Source organism: Drosophila subpulchrella, chromosome 2R (genome assembly GCF_014743375.2).
Source record: "Drosophila subpulchrella strain 33 F10 #4 breed RU33 chromosome 2R, RU_Dsub_v1.1 Primary Assembly, whole genome shotgun sequence".
In the NCBI taxonomy this organism is placed as follows: Eukaryota; Metazoa; Arthropoda; class Insecta; order Diptera; family Drosophilidae; genus Drosophila; species Drosophila subpulchrella.
The window spans coordinates 399,612-415,223 of NC_050611.1; the positions used below are offsets into that span (position 1 = coordinate 399,612).

The window sequence follows — 15,612 nt, forward strand, 5'->3', positions numbered from 1 at the left end:
TGAGCCGGCAACGGATGCGGGAAAAATGCTAAATAATCTGTGGTGGCGCAAAAAACACACCAAAATGGAAATCAGCTTGTCCTGGCCCGATAATGTGCATGGAAAATTGTGAGTAGCCAGCAGCATGGCGAATTTTGATGGCATGTCCGCTGAAGCGAACCGGACAGCCGGACAACTGGACGACCCAACCGGCGGCAGCAGCAACTTAAAATGCATTAAAACTCGGCTCGCAGCATTAACATTTAAAAAGTTAAACATAAACATGACTGGCTGCATCCGGATCCACATCCTCATCAGAGTTCGTCGAGGCAGTTAACAAGCTGCCAGCCACCACTTGGTCAAAACATCTTTAAAGCGACGGGAATCTGGGAATGAGAAGCTTTAACTCAAGAACTTGGAGCCTCATTTTAATGTTGTCATACAGTTGTAAAGTGAGTTTTGCATATTGCTCTCGATATATTTAAAATTCTCCATGTAAATATATTGTTGGAAGACACAAATCTTTTATATTTTGAAATAAGAGGGGGCTGGAGAAGAAATTTAAGCTTAAAGGTCACTTTAAATTTAATAAAACGTTGTATTTTAGACCCTTTCTAAAATAATGTAAGTTTGAATTTAAACAATTTACTTTCAAAATGAGATATATATATTGCTCTCAATATATTTAAAATTTAACAAATCTCCTAAATTGTAAAACAAGCGAAGGCCGAAAAATAATGTTTCTTTTTAAAGTCACTTCAAATTTCGGAATTTTTAACCATTTCTAATAGAGTGTTTGCTTTACTTTTATCTTCAGTTTTATAACTCTATAGAAATATATAATACAATAATACAAAATATTTAATAATAATACTATACATTTTGTTTCAATAACTGACTTTTAAGCAAATCAACTAATACAGTAGAATTATCAAATTCTCCATAACTCTATATTCTATAACATTGTACCTTAGTTCCTTATAATTCTGAATCAAACTGCTGGTTAATCAGAAACATGGATAAGCCATTTTTTAACCCAGCAGGGTAGAAACCCAGAATTTTCCAGATATGTTATAATGGTCGAGGGGTCTTAAACTTTTGCTTTTCTCGTGCTTTCCTTCCCCGAAACAATGCCAAAAATTACATGAAATCATAAGAGTGTTGTAAAATTATAAGCGAACCCAGCGGCCTAAGTTCGGCCCTCCTGCCTGCCAGCCTCATGATTGCATTAAAATTTATGCCGAAAACAAAATCCGCAGACCCGGAAAGGCAGCCCATCATAAGCACAGGCCGAAGGATGAATCTGCAGCTCAGATCATCGGCCCATCCCAGCTCGTTGAAAATTGCCCACAGCCCGATGCTCCTCCAGTCCTGGGCCCACTTATCGGGCAAACATCATCAACTCCACTCGACGCGGCCCAAAACAAAACGCAGTGTATAGTAGAACACTCTGCGGATGCAGCTGTGGACCGGAGTTATATAGCCATAGCTTCAGCAACTGCTGCGGCCACAGCCGCCAGTCGAAGCCAAAAGTGGAAATTGCAATTGTGCCCGAAAAGGGGCCGAGAGCATTTTGCTCGGCCATTGTTTTGCCGCTGCTGCCAGGCCTCATGTTTTATTTAAAATCCTCAACATTATATTACAATGGGGCGGTGGACGGATGCGACGATCTTTCCATTTGCTTGATGGAAGATGGAATGGAGCATTTAAATATTATGCAGATGGATATGGCTGTTCAACCCCAAGCCCGATTTTCTTCTGCAGGACGGGTGAGTGTGTGTGCGGTGCTAACCATCACGAACGGAGCCCAGAAGACGTGCCCGTCCAAATAAAATACTGAGCAAAAAATGAAGTCATGAACTTTATTTTCTCTCAACTCGTTAGCATCAACACCCATTTCCCCGCCCCCAACCAAATCCCCTGCGAAACGCCATTAACTCGCACAGCATGCAATTTGCACGTTCGGAAGGGAAAGACTTGCCAAAACTCAACTCGTTCGCGCTTCGGGGGAGCAGCCAAAAGAAGAAGCTGGTCAGGCAGAGCTACACGGCGAATAAACTGGTATTTCAATGAGATAAGGCTATAGAAACATCCTCTAATCGTTCATTCGTCTGAAAACAGTGCAAGGCAATTGTTTGATGGATTTTGGTAATATGATATTATATTGACACAGTTTTTGAGATATTTGTATATTTTTATTTATTAAAGCTCTTCCTAGTGTACCCACGATTATAAACATATTTTTAATTCTTCAGCCCTACAATATTGAAAATAGCTACCAAAAGTGAAGGGATTTAAAACCAAGCTATTATAACTTTTTACTTCCAGTTCAATAGACCTATGGGGGTAATTAAAAAACATGTTAAGGTTGGTTTTAGGTTTAAAAATCAAAATATCCTTAAGTTTTCTAGGTTAAAAACGTTTTCCAATCGCAATCATTCGTTTAGTATCGCAATCAAAACAACCACCAAGCTAAAAAAAAATAGTAATACTATTAACAGCCCGATTCTCTCTGTGTACAGCTACAGAGCTACAGCAACAAAAAGCATTCCTCAAATTGGTGCCATGCTGAAAGAGATAGCTAGCTGACAAAGGAAAGAGAGGCGAGGCAAAGCAGAAGCGTTGTGGTAGGAATCGTGCCAAAACTGTTGAAAATGTTGCACAAACGATTGGGTTTGTTATCTTTTCCAAACGGAAAACGTGCTGTGCCCCCAACAGAAAGCGGAGAACGGAAAAAACACACCAGCAGAAGACGACACAACATGGAAAAGGCGCAGACATGCAGCAAACCCTGGGCCACAGAGATGCTGGGATGCAGTTGCAGGGAGTCGAAGCAGTGGGAGTGGGAGTCAGAACAAGGTACATCTATCAGCCAAATCGGAGGCGGAGGAGTTCTTTGCTTTTTTTAAGGAACATTTCCTCAGCTCATTGGTTAGTCGCCCGAGGTAAAGGGGCCAGAGACTCGAGAGGGCCAAGAGCTCTTTGAAGGAGATTCGGTTCTGGAAATGACAGTGGCCCAAAAGCAAATCGTCGTCGTTAACTTCGGTCTGGGGCCTCAGTTTATTTGAGGTGTGGAGAGGTCAGTTGCTGCTGCCTTGCGCTGGGTTCCTAACCACCCGTCAGCCTTTGGGCCATTCAAATTTGCATCAATTTCAAGTCAGGGAAGACAAACTTCAATTCCGACAAGAGGCACTGAGTGCTTCTTGGCATATCTAAGAATTGTTATGGCTGTGGATCGATCAACTGCGCCAATTACCTTTCGTGAGTTGGATAAAAATATCTTCTAAAATATGGGAAACCATTTAGCCAACATTAACTTGTACTTACAACTGCTTTGACAAAATACATTAAAGTTTGCACAGTATTAAGAATTCTAAAAATATTTCATATAATTTAAACATTAGCTTGACCGTATTTAAATATAAAGTTTTTCCCACACGAAAGGAGTTTTAAATTAAATTTAGTGGCCAACGAGCTTTCATAAAAGTCTGGTCAAAAGTTTTAAGTATCTCATCATTTCCCAGAACGGCTTGCCTCTGCACAGTTTAATTAAAACTTTCAGATTTTCCCGCAGCTTGCACTCTTTCCCTCTAAAATCCGTGTACCAATTTATATTTTTTACAGATTTAAACGTTGAAAAAATCATTGTACGAGTGCTTACTTAAAGCGCTTACTCGTAAGCACTTCCTAATTAAATACTTGTGCCAAATACGTGACAACGATGGCTAGGCGAAATGCAGCGCAGCTCCTGCATTCGGAGGATACAAGCCTAGTCAGCGAATAAAGTGCTGCATCATTATCAGCAATGGCAGGATGTACAGGGTTGCTGGTTGGTTGGCTGGTTGGCTGCCTGCCGGGGGGTTGGGCCGTCGAGGAAACACTGTACCCACATGCCAGCGGGCGGAAAGCTGGAGGGGAACGGGCCTGACAAGCACATGACCATGCTCAATGTTTCTGTTCTGTTCGGTTCGGTTCTGTTCTCATGGCTGGCGCACTCACTCATAATCAAGCCGAGGTGGAAGGTAGAAAATGGAGGCGGCCCGCCCCCTCCGCCTCGCCCTCCCCCCCGGCTCAGCGCCCCTGCCCCGCCCACACGGCCAGCGACGGCACGACCGGGGCCACCACCATTCATATTATGATAACGATGTGGGTTGGTCAGAGGAACAGCAGCAGCAGCGGCAGCAAAATCAGCAGAAGCACCAGCCCCAACAGCAGCATCAGCACACTGACAAAAATTAGTGTGTGACCCACTTCGGGCCGCCATTCTAACTAAGGCTTTAATCTGAGGATGAGAAGGGTTACTCTCTATGTGTCTAGCTAAGAAATGGGACAACTAACATTACTAACATCGCAATATAAGGATAATGGACTTTCCGGTCTGCTCCAACCGCATAATTAACCCTTCATCCTTATAGAAAATAAGGTCTGCATTTTCAAGAACTTTTTAAAAACCGTTTTCCAATCTTGGATATTAAAAACAATCAAAATTTTATTTCCAATCAGTTTATTTTAAGGTAATCCGCTGACAATGAGACCATATTAACACACAAAAAATCGGTTGGTATATTTGACCAATTTATAAGTAAAACGGTCCTTAACCATCGAATTGTCAATTTTACTCATCGAATAGTTATTTTTACGTAAGTGTCCTCAACCATCGAGTTGTCAATTTTACCCATCGAATAGTTATTTTTACGTAAGCGTAAGGGTTACTATAAAAATAGTTGTATAACTATAATGAAGGAATGGACCAAACCCATGGATTGTAGTTAAATAACTATTTTTATAGTTATCCAGCCCACAAAATAAAGTAACTGGATTTTTTATAGGAAATATATACCTATATAACTAATAAACTCATAGATACGAGACTGTATCATGATAATTCTTAAGCAAAATAAAAAATAAATTTTCAAATTGCCCTTTTAGGAAGTGAGGTGTTCGAGACGCTATACCCGTTGGAAATTATTAACAACACATTAGAGACAATTTGTAAAGTTATTGTTTTATACTTCTGTGTGGAAGATTGTACGTTATGATAACTATATTTCTATGGTTAATCAACTATTTACTATTGTAATAACAACATAAACACATCACGTGAACGTAACTATTTTAATAGTGGCTTAGCTATTAAATAGTAAACAAAGCAAAAACAAGTGAATATACAAAAATGTTTAAAAGTAAAGTACAAAAAGTAAAAGGCAGAAAAAATGTGAAAACTTCTAAGTTAGAATAATAGATAACAGCACAGGTTTTCTATTCAGCTCAAGGTATATTGAAAAAAGCCAAAAGAAAAGAAATTTTATAAAATTTAGAAGTTAGCTTGGAGTGGTGATCTTTTTTATCAGTGCATCAGCAGCCTCCAACGCTGGAAAATATCGTGTTAATATTTTCTGCAGCTCTGGCTGCCCCTCAACCCTGCCCCGCCCCGGCCCCTGGACCACTGCCTCATCCACCCAGCATCCGTTAATTTTATGGCAATATGCCTCGTTCGTCCGCCGTACACGAGCATAGTTGTGTAGTAGTTGTAGTTGCTGCACTCAAGTGTTGCCCATCAAGATTGCGGGGCTGTGTGCCTCGCTGGCTATGAATTGCACTGCCGGCGAACCGGGGTTGGGTGCCCATTGGGGGAACCAGGGGCGGGGTTCGGGAGGGGTAGCTGGTCCATGTACTCGCAGAGCAGGGAAAAAATAAAAAACTTGTAAATTTAATATTCTTGCGCACCGGCTTGATGATTTAAATTAATTTGCAGCCAGCTGAGCGCGGCTCATTATATTCATTATGCCACGGTATAAGTATAGGCAAAAGGACCATCGATAACGCTAACAAGCCTGCACAACGCTATCAGACCACTCAATTACTGAATTCTAATTTAACACAATCATATATCATATATATATAATAAATAAATCCAGTAGTTTATCTATTAAAGCATATTGTATTTCCTAATTATTAAAAAATTAAAAGAGAGTCAGGATCTATACTTATATACTTTTTTAAAAGAGCGGGTTCCATGTATTTGAAGAGTTTTAGTAAATCCCCTCCACAAACCGTTATTAATCACAATCTTTACATATAATTTTTAAAACCTTTGTCTTTATTATACCCGTTACTCGTAGAGTAAAAGGGTATACTAGATTCGTCGGAAAGTATGTAACAGGCAGAAGGAAGCGTTTCCGACCCCATAAAGTATATATATTCTTGATCAGGATCACTAGCCGAGTCGATCTAGCCATGTCCGTCTGTCCGTCTGTCCGTCTGTCCGTCTGTCCGTCTGTCCGTCTGTCCGTATGAACGCTGAGATCTTGGAAACTATAAGAGCTACAATACTGGGATTAGGCATGCAGATTCCTGAGATTCCTGCGCAGCGCAAGTTTGTTTCAAAAGAGTGCCACGCCCACTCTAACGCCCACAAACCGCCCAAAACTGTGGCTCCTACAGTTTTGATGCTAGAACAAAAATTTTAACTGAAATGTATTGTTCTCATCAATACCTACCGACTGACCTAAAAAAAAGTTTGCCACGCCCACTTTAACGCCCACAAACCGCCCACAAACTTCAAAAAATCGTAAATATGAACGCGGATATCTCGGAAAATATCAAAGATAGAGAAACGAGATTTCAGATTTAGATTCCGTAGGCTTGAGCGCAGCGCAAGTTTATTACGCGAATATGCCACGCCCACTCCAACGCCCACAAACCGCCCAAGTCTGTGGCGCCCACAATTTTCATGGTAGATAAAAAATTAAAACTGAAATGTATTGGTCTCGTCAATACCTATCGATTGATTTTAAAAAAAGTTTGCCACGCCCACTCTAACGCCCACAAACCGCCCAAGCCTGTGGCGCCCACAATTTTCGTGCTAGATAAAAAATTTTAACTTAAATGTATTGGTCTCGTCAATACCTATCGATTGATTTAAAAAAAACTTTGCCACGCCCACTCTAATGCCCACAACGCTTAAATCTGTCTACCGCCGGTAGGTGGCGCATTTGCTGCTTGCATATCTCCATTTTCCTTTGGTCCCTTTAGCTGAGTAACGGGTATCTGATAGTCGAGGTACTCGACTATAGCGTTCTTCCTTGTTTTAAATTGTGTTTGTAAAGAACAAATGTACGCAGCGGTCTCTTTGATTGTCTTATCTACACAATGATCTAATGAAATCTAAAACAAATCTAAAAGGGAATTCCCTTGGGTAATCGTATTCCCGTTGAATTAAACTGGTAATATTTGCATGGTTTTTTGCACTGCCAAATTAATTTCCATGTTATAGATTGTCACCCCCGTTTTCAACAACAAAACAACAAATTAATCCCAACTGTTCCGCCCAGTCGTGCTCTATTTTAATTAAATTCTTAATTCCGCCGCAGGGTCTAGAACAGACACAGATAGCAGGCACATGGCACACGGACAAAGACAATCCACCCGGCTGCCCAAATATTTGCCTATTTAAAAAGCCAGCGGGTGGGGCAAGTATGCCACCGCGATAAGTAAGTTGGGCAAATACACGAGGGAAATATCTGTCTGCAGCGGTTGCACGGCCTATAATGCAAGTTCAATATTGGGCTTGCAAAAGGCAATATGTTAATGCAGATGAAGTCTCGAGCGGACCGTCGCCGCCTGACAGGCATGCGAAATGAGTGGCATCCAGTTGGGAGCGAGGCAACAAACAAATTGACATTCAATTAGTTGCCAGCAAGTCGGGCGTCCTCGAGAACACACTTCCAGAGCCACCACTTCCGCCGGCCCGCCTTCCCGCCCCGCGAAAGCTGTCAGAAGCAAACATTTGTGCAAAATAAAAATTTGTACACATGTACAAATAAAGCAACTACAAGTTCGAGAGCCCTGGGATTGGAAAAATAAAATAAATAAATGGAAATGCGAAATAAAGGAGAAATACCCACAGACTGCCAATTGAGACGACTGCGATGCGACTACTCCACTTGTGGCCATTAGCACCGCTCGGCAGACGGAATTGGTCTATATTGAATTATCGAACTGCCTGCCGCGGCCGAGTATTTGCACACTGATTGAAGTGAATTGGAATTGAAATTTCTACGGCGCGGCTGACATCGAGATTTACTTTTGGTTAATTGCCACATGCGGTCCAAAGTCTGGGCCATGTATGGAGTGGCTGGTCTCCCGAGCTGGCTGTAAACTGCAGCATAAATTATCCCGCCCCAGTCCTGGGTGTTGTAAAAGTAAATTGCCAGCCAGGGAGCAGCGCAGCCAGCTCGCTGCAAACAAATCACCTCTGCAATTGCCTCGCCTTGGCCTCAGCGTCTGCATCTCCATCTCCATCTGCATCTGCATCTGCATCTCTTGGCCAAAAGGAGCGGCGTTCTGCCTCCGACCGATGGCCAAGTTTGCAAATTGATATTTTATTGCCATTTACTTTTTGCCCGGTCCGGTGTTGTGGCTGCTGCGATTGCCGGACGGCAATTTATAAATCAATTTTAGATTTATGTCGGCCCAAGGAAAGTGCTGGCTAACTAATTGCCCTGTCGCCGACGAAGGCAAGTATTAAACATGTCCAACATTACATATTTATTAATTGATTCCAAAGTCATCTTTCAAGCCAAAGGCTTTGATACTCGACGGAAACTTCAACTACTATGAGATAAATTGTATCAGGTCAATGGCTTCCCCCTTATAATGTATGAATACCAATAAATCTGTAAATAAGTTCAAGAAGATCTTCTACAACGTATGTTGTCACTTTTTAATGGGCGTGACTTCATATCGACTATCTTAATAGGCGTTATATGGCACTTCGAATAGCCATATTGCCAGCCACTTTGGATGAAATTTATGATTGCCTCACTTAGCATAACAAAAGTTTGACAATCCTGAGGGCAGGTCCAAGTATCCAAACTAGTTGCTTTGCATTTTATTCATACGCTTTGGCTCCTTTGTGGGCGATATTCGCTTTTCACATGCAAATAAATCGGCAACAATGTTCGCATTCAGTTGACAAATTTAGCATTTTTAATGGAGTTCGGGTGTTTCTTTGGGGCTCCCCATCCTCTTTAGAGCTTATTTCGCCGCCCGTCTGATTCCATTTTAATTATTATACTCGCTTGTTACCCCCTACACGCTTTTATTTATACAAATTCTCTACGCTCGCCGTTGTTGTCTTGTTTGGGTTTTTGTTTAGGGACAAAGCCAGATACACAAACGAGCTTTGGCTTTGGATTTGGCCGTAAAACAGCTTGTTGTGTGGCGAGTGCGACTGCCTCGAGGCGTTTTGTGGGCACAGCCCAGAAAAACCCCAGAGCCGAAAACCCAAACACAAGCCCCAGCCCAAACCGAAGATTTGGTTGGGGAGGGAGACACAACCTCTTGTTGGGTCGGCCAGTAGCGTAGTCCAAGTTCGTGAACAGCTGGGGAACTCAGGTAGCGCAGGTAACTCTGGAAAATGGAGAGAGCAAACAAGCCGAGTCCCAAAACAAGCTAACCCAACCGATGGCAGACAAAAGAGATATCCCTACAGAGAGCAAAATTACTAAAAATATCCTACAAAAACCAATATATAGAATCAACTATATAAAAAAACTGTTCCTTCTTTACATATTGTGTTAAACCAGCTGTAAGTCAGCCTATAATGTTGAATAGTTTTAGAATTGCTAAAAAAATTAACATTCTATCGGTAGTATTTCCTAATATCACAAAAATCCTAACCAATTCTGAGTATTTTTTCCCAGTGCATGCCATGAAGGCATCTTTTGGGCTCGTTAAGCACCGGAGTCTGTGGCTCTCGATAAATTCGGCCGTAATCTCGATAATGATTATGTTTGCATTGTTGTTCATTCCCTCTGGTTCCCCTTTTGTTTTAAAAGATTTTGTTTCTGGGCTCTGTGGCACGCATGTAATCGGAGCTTATGCGATAATGAAGTTGTTGTCTACTGGTGTAAAATTACTCTGGCGATATCCCGAAGTTCTGCTTTTTGGGCCCGAATTTTGCTTTATGCTCCCTGCCACGGCTCGTATATCAGCATAATGAAGTTCGACATTAATGGCGCAAACGCAACAGGTTATTTACTGTTAGCTGATTTGTTTAAGCGTCGAATCTGCTCTTTTGTATTTAAATGCGCGTCTTGGTCGCAAAACGTGTTTTGTGGAGTTGAGTTGACTCGACTTGACACCTTCCTATGCATATTTACCGCCTGTCCGTTGTCAAGAGAGGTGTCATAAGCGAAATTTATAACGCTCCCATTTTGGGTGAAGTCGCGATGTGTTCACAATTTATCTTGCCTAATCTGTATCCTCCTTTGAAAGTGTCTATCTTGTGTTGGGTTCCCCTGTACTCTATTTAATTATCTAAGGATGTCCCAATTTTCTGCCTGCTTCAGAGCCAAGGAGGCAAATAGCCGCCTGTCAACAGCCAATCGAGTGGCCAAGTGGAAGCGGAAACTTGTGGGAGCAGCCACACATCAACGCACCCGGCTAAACAGGCTGATTGATTAGTCAAGCGCGCCAACTGCATTTACCGTGAAGGTGAGCGAGTGAGTGATACATGCAAACCGAAACACCAGCGCAAAAACGCAGATCCGTCGCTGCAGCTATGGCCCGGCAATTCGATTTCAATATGTGGCAAATTATAACAATTGCCAAGATCCAGCCGAGGAACTCACTCACACGCACCTCGGCAGCTGCGGCTGATTGCTGGACTGAATCGGAGGAGGTGTCCAGGTTGCGGAGCCCAGATACACTGGCCAACAAGGTGGGCGAAACGTTGGTTTTCGGATAGTGTGCCAGCTTCATAATTACATAATGGGATTTATAAATCTGTTTAAGCCCAAGAAATATATTATTCGTTTACCTGAAGGGTATTTTCAAGTTCAATCGTTAACTACAAAAGATACACACAGAAAATTCTGACGTTCTCATCTGAGTTGAAAATGTTCTAACGACATTTTTAAGTTGAAAATGTTTTTATTTTGCTCGAATCAAGTTGAATTGGCGGTATTTAAGGACCTTGTATGTACAAATAAACTATTAGTTCAGTCCTTAGTGTATACCTTTCAAAAAGTTGTTAAATAAACTCAATTTAATTTTTCATTTCGTTCTTATATTGATACCAAAATGTACTTAAACGGTTTTTAAGAACGAATGTTCTCAATTCAAGAACAATGTTCTTAGATAGTTTTCTCTGTGTACCAATTTCGAAACATGGGCTCTATTGGTGGTGGTTTTGTAATCCCTTTAGGGGCTTAACATTTTTTTAAATCTCAAGTTCTGTACCCAAAACCTTTTCAACCAGTGTAATTCGTGTGCAGCACCAAAGTTATTACGCATACCAAAGGTAATAAGCTCGAGTCATGGAAATTGTTATCGCTTTTCTTGCCTTCGTTGCCGTTGCTGCACACAAATGGCAGCAAATTGTTGAAAATTGCCCAGACTCGGTCGGAAGATGAGGACAAACCGCAATCCGGTGGGCCATAATATATATTCATATGCCTGGGTCCAGGTATTCCGCAGTGACATGCCGAGATGAGATGGATCGCTCAGTTATGGTTATGTGCCGCCTGTTGCATGTGGCCGGGGCAATTTAGTATCTTAACACGTTACAAATAAATGTCATTATTAAGATGGCATGGCATACCACAACTCCGGCTCTTGAAGGCAGACATCGAGTGCGAATGACTGTGCTTTGACTATATATGTATCTATGCTGTGGAGCCACAGAGGAAGTCGAGAAAGAGAAAGGAGCGGATGCTGCTGGTATCTCCCTCGTTTGCTGTTAATTAGCATGCTTGGGCCATAAGGGAGAAATTAAACACAAACGGCGAACAATTTGTGTATCAACACATTAGAGAATGATTTGTTGTTGCCCTGCAATATCCCCATTTCCATTTCCATTCCCATTCCGAGGGATATGCCATTGGCCCCTGCCGGAATCGGCTGCCCATTGTAACAATTACAAATGTGCCTATTGATGGATTTAAACGCACGCACTCGCAGTGGCTTCCACGATTTGTTTGTGCTGCTCCCAGAAACTCTTTTTCCAACAAACGACACACAAATGAGTTCGAGTACAGTCAAATAAAAAATGTTGCAGGTCAAGAACTTATTTTGAATTATAGTAATAATGAATAATTAGTGAAAATAAAGAGTGGATTGTGCAAGTTTAAGTACATTAATTGCATTTCATTAACGATTTACGATCCTACCCGTATTTAACAAAAATAAAGCAGTTATCTTTAGTTAGGTGAAACAAAAACATTTCTAATAAAAAGCTCAATTGAAATTTAAGATGAAATCCACTTGACTCAAAATGAAATTCTTCGTTTCTCCAGAGTTTTCATCCGAGTGTCTGTTTACAAAGCGTTTTGTGTTTACTTAAACTGCCTGCTCATTTGCGTTGCGTTGGCGTGCAGTTTAAATTCGCACTGCAGTTTTATATGAATTTATGGCAACGGCTTGATAAACAATTCACATTGCTTTATTTCCTTTGTCTCAACCAAGTCTCGTTCGAATTTTCCCCACCAAAAACGTGGAATTCAATTCTTTCGCCAGTCGAATTGGTCGTGTTTTGGTTTTGCGTTATCGAACTCTTCCCTTTTGTCCATCAAAAACCATTAAAACAAAGCATGAACCATCTGTGTGATAAATTAGTTTTTGTGGTTTTCTGGTTTCAGTCGGGTTTTCGACCTATAACTAATGATGTTGATGAATCTCGGGGATTGCTGGAATTCGGTATCGCGGTTTAATTTATGCGTTAGCCAGAGAACTTTTGGCCTGCCAGTCTGCAACGTTTTGATTGGCAACGTTGAAGGATCTTATAAAAAAGCAGACCAGACAATAAATATTTAAACAGCCCTAATTTATGGTTCGACAAAAGTTAATTAAAAAATCAGCCGAGGCGTTTTCGCTTGGGCCACAAATCATCCAAAGTGTCACTTAAGTTATGGAGGAGGGACGCTCTCCAGGGACAGTAAGATGGAAAATCAAATACCAATAAAGCAAGCTCCTGACAAATTAGTATGCACAACAGGTTAAAAATTGACAAACGCCAGTCGAAGGCAGCTGCAAAGAGCAGAAAAAAAGCAACAGGAAAAATGCCAAATATAGAGGGTATAAAATAATAAAAGCCATAAATAAACTTTAAATTGGTTTTTTCTAGATAGGAAGCGAGGTACGAGGCACAGAGCGAAATAAATTAGCAGTCCGTCGAGCGGAGACTGTTGGACTATGAAAAGAAGGATCTGCCAACGAGCCGCGAATTAATGCTTCCTCCCAGCAATATTAGATAACGAAACCCGAGACCCGAGACCCGAACATATGGAGGGGCGATCTTTCGCCCGAAAAAAGAAACTCGGGAGCCAATGAGACGTAAACAAGAACGGCAGTCAGAACAATTACACGAAAACAAAGAGCAGTCAAAAGGCCAAAACAAGCCAAAAAAGAACAAGAAAATAAAAAGAGGGAAAACATTTCTGGCCAGGTTTGTTGATTGTACGGATATGTGGTGGAAGGCATGCTGGGCCTGGCCTCTAAATGACCGGCTTGGAAACGAGTCACAAGTGGCGACGGGGCAGGGGACTGGGGAGCGGGTAGCGGGTAGCGGGGCCCCAAAAGGGTCTGGGCCATGATTTGGGCCTGGGCCCGGGTCTGAGCCCGGTCTCGTCTCTTAACGATGTGCATGTTTATGCGCTGCTCTGCTGCGTTGCAGGCAACGCACGAACGCCCAGACATTTAAAGCAGTCGAGGCAACAACACGGCCGGCAGACCGAGCCACCAACAACTCCGGCAGGAAGGCAGACGACGGCAGCGGGAGCGGACGAAGGGCCCGGTTAGGAGCTTGTTAGCAGGGGAGACACGGCCAAGATGCTGCCTGGCGATGGGCAACTTCAGCGAGTCGCCAACTATCGATTATCAAGAAAGTTTTCTAAGACTGTTATATATTTACTCTGCCTAAAAAGTTTTGAAAACTTGTATTATTTCCTAAAGTCACCCTAATTTGTTTTAAGTTTTAGAAGACTGAGAAAATATTTGTGGTGTTTTAAGGGTTAAGGGAAACAATATTTTTTACAATTCTTCCAAAATGTATAATTTTAAGGTATAAACTAATCAAAATGATTTCATTTAGGTTTGTCGTTTTCCTTTGTTTAAGACCATCTGAAAGTTAGGATAGTACTTTTTCTCTGACATTTTATTATTAAAAACAAACCCTTATGCTTCAGCAAATGGCTGCGGTAACATGAAATGGCTTTTAAATCAAGTGATTTATCAGTTTAAACACATTTCAAATAAAACTCTCTATGACTAACCAAGATAATTTTTTGGAATCTGTGACTTCAGTTGTCACTGGGATCTTAAAGACTCACATATCGCCCATCTCTAAATGTTCCCGGAGTCGAGTCCCCTTGTTTTTATTTCGGTCTCTCGTTCAGTTCGTTAGTTGGCCAAAGCCAACGGCTATGTTAAGTGGCCCATACACACAGATACACACGTACACAGGCGCGCAGGAAAACAGGGTTGCCTGCGCGCCTGTAGATATGCAAATTGGTATAGAAATTTAATTACTTGCTGACATGTTTTGGGCCTTTAAATTGGCAACTTGTTGGGTAAATTATAGTCGTATAATTTTATCAGCACTTACTGCGCAAGCAGCTGTTGAGACGCTTGGTTTTTCTAAATGGCTTTTCTAAAACTGACACTCTAGAAAAATAACAAGTCAGTAAATGTTTCTATCATGGCTATAATAAAAAAATTCTTTTGTCGTTTCTCAATTGCCACAGGAGTACTTGTGATAGGAACTTCCTACGTTATAATTGATTTTCTTCGCCTAATTTATCACCTGTTAATCTTCTTTTTTCCAGGACCGATCTGTAAGAGCGCAACATTATTATCTAGTAATATATTTTGAAAACGTTCCCCTCAGTTATGCATTGGTATTATGCAGATTCCCAAAGTGGGGACGCTATTCACGAGTTAATAACCGATACCATGATGAAAAATCGAGTTCAGGCGACGTTGATTCTCGTAGTAGACCTTTTGACAGACATCGCACTGCTTTTGAGTGTGAAGGTGAGTAGGTGAAGAAACGGAATGATATTCTAATCCGAAATTGCAGTCCGGCCTAATAACAGTAGCGATTTGGTTGGGAAAGTCGATTTTTATGGCGATTGTTTACTTGATCGTTATCCTGGCCCTAATCTTTGCCTATGACCACACGGTTTTGTCGTTGATTTTCATGCCGATATTAGGTACAAAACTAGCCGTGAGCTGTTGGATTCCAAATAACATTTTTTCCCCAAGCAATAGAAGTCTATTTCCTACTGATTGTGGCCATGCATTTTGTGCAACTCCGTCGATCCAGCGACTTAAATGATGAAAACCCTAATGAATCGGCCGTCTAAATTCTAGATAGTTTTATGGGCTATTAAAGAATCTCTCGAAAAATAAACACTCGTAAAATTAATGATTTGCCATGTGAACAACTCGTTTAAACTTTCAACCAGAAGAGCAGGGAATCCAGATGGAGGACCAGCTGGGAATGCCTTTAGCCTATCGATGTTTCCCTTTCGCAATTAACATTTGTGGAACACACGTAATTACAAGATTACGATAAGTGATAAGCGGGCCGGCCGAACCGAAGGATGAAGAAGATGGCCAAAAGCAGTT

The 15,612-nt window shown here is 41.5% G+C and overlaps 2 protein-coding genes across 3 annotated transcripts in view; one reads left to right on the forward strand and one right to left on the reverse strand.

The window, feature by feature from the left end:
* The window catches only part of LOC119549127 (low-density lipoprotein receptor-related protein 6), a 33,974-nt gene that overhangs the window by 12,138 nt on the left and 6,224 nt on the right, over positions 1-15,612 (reverse strand). The gene's annotated exons all lie outside the window — the stretch shown is intronic.
* On the forward strand, positions 14,662-15,365 carry LOC119549129. Its single transcript, XM_037856896.1, has 4 exons — positions 14,662-14,816; positions 14,870-15,015; positions 15,062-15,194; positions 15,247-15,365. Exons 1-4 carry the CDS (start codon positions 14,681-14,683, stop codon positions 15,345-15,347), a joined length of 516 nt encoding a protein of 171 aa, XP_037712824.1. The 5' UTR covers positions 14,662-14,680; the 3' UTR covers positions 15,348-15,365.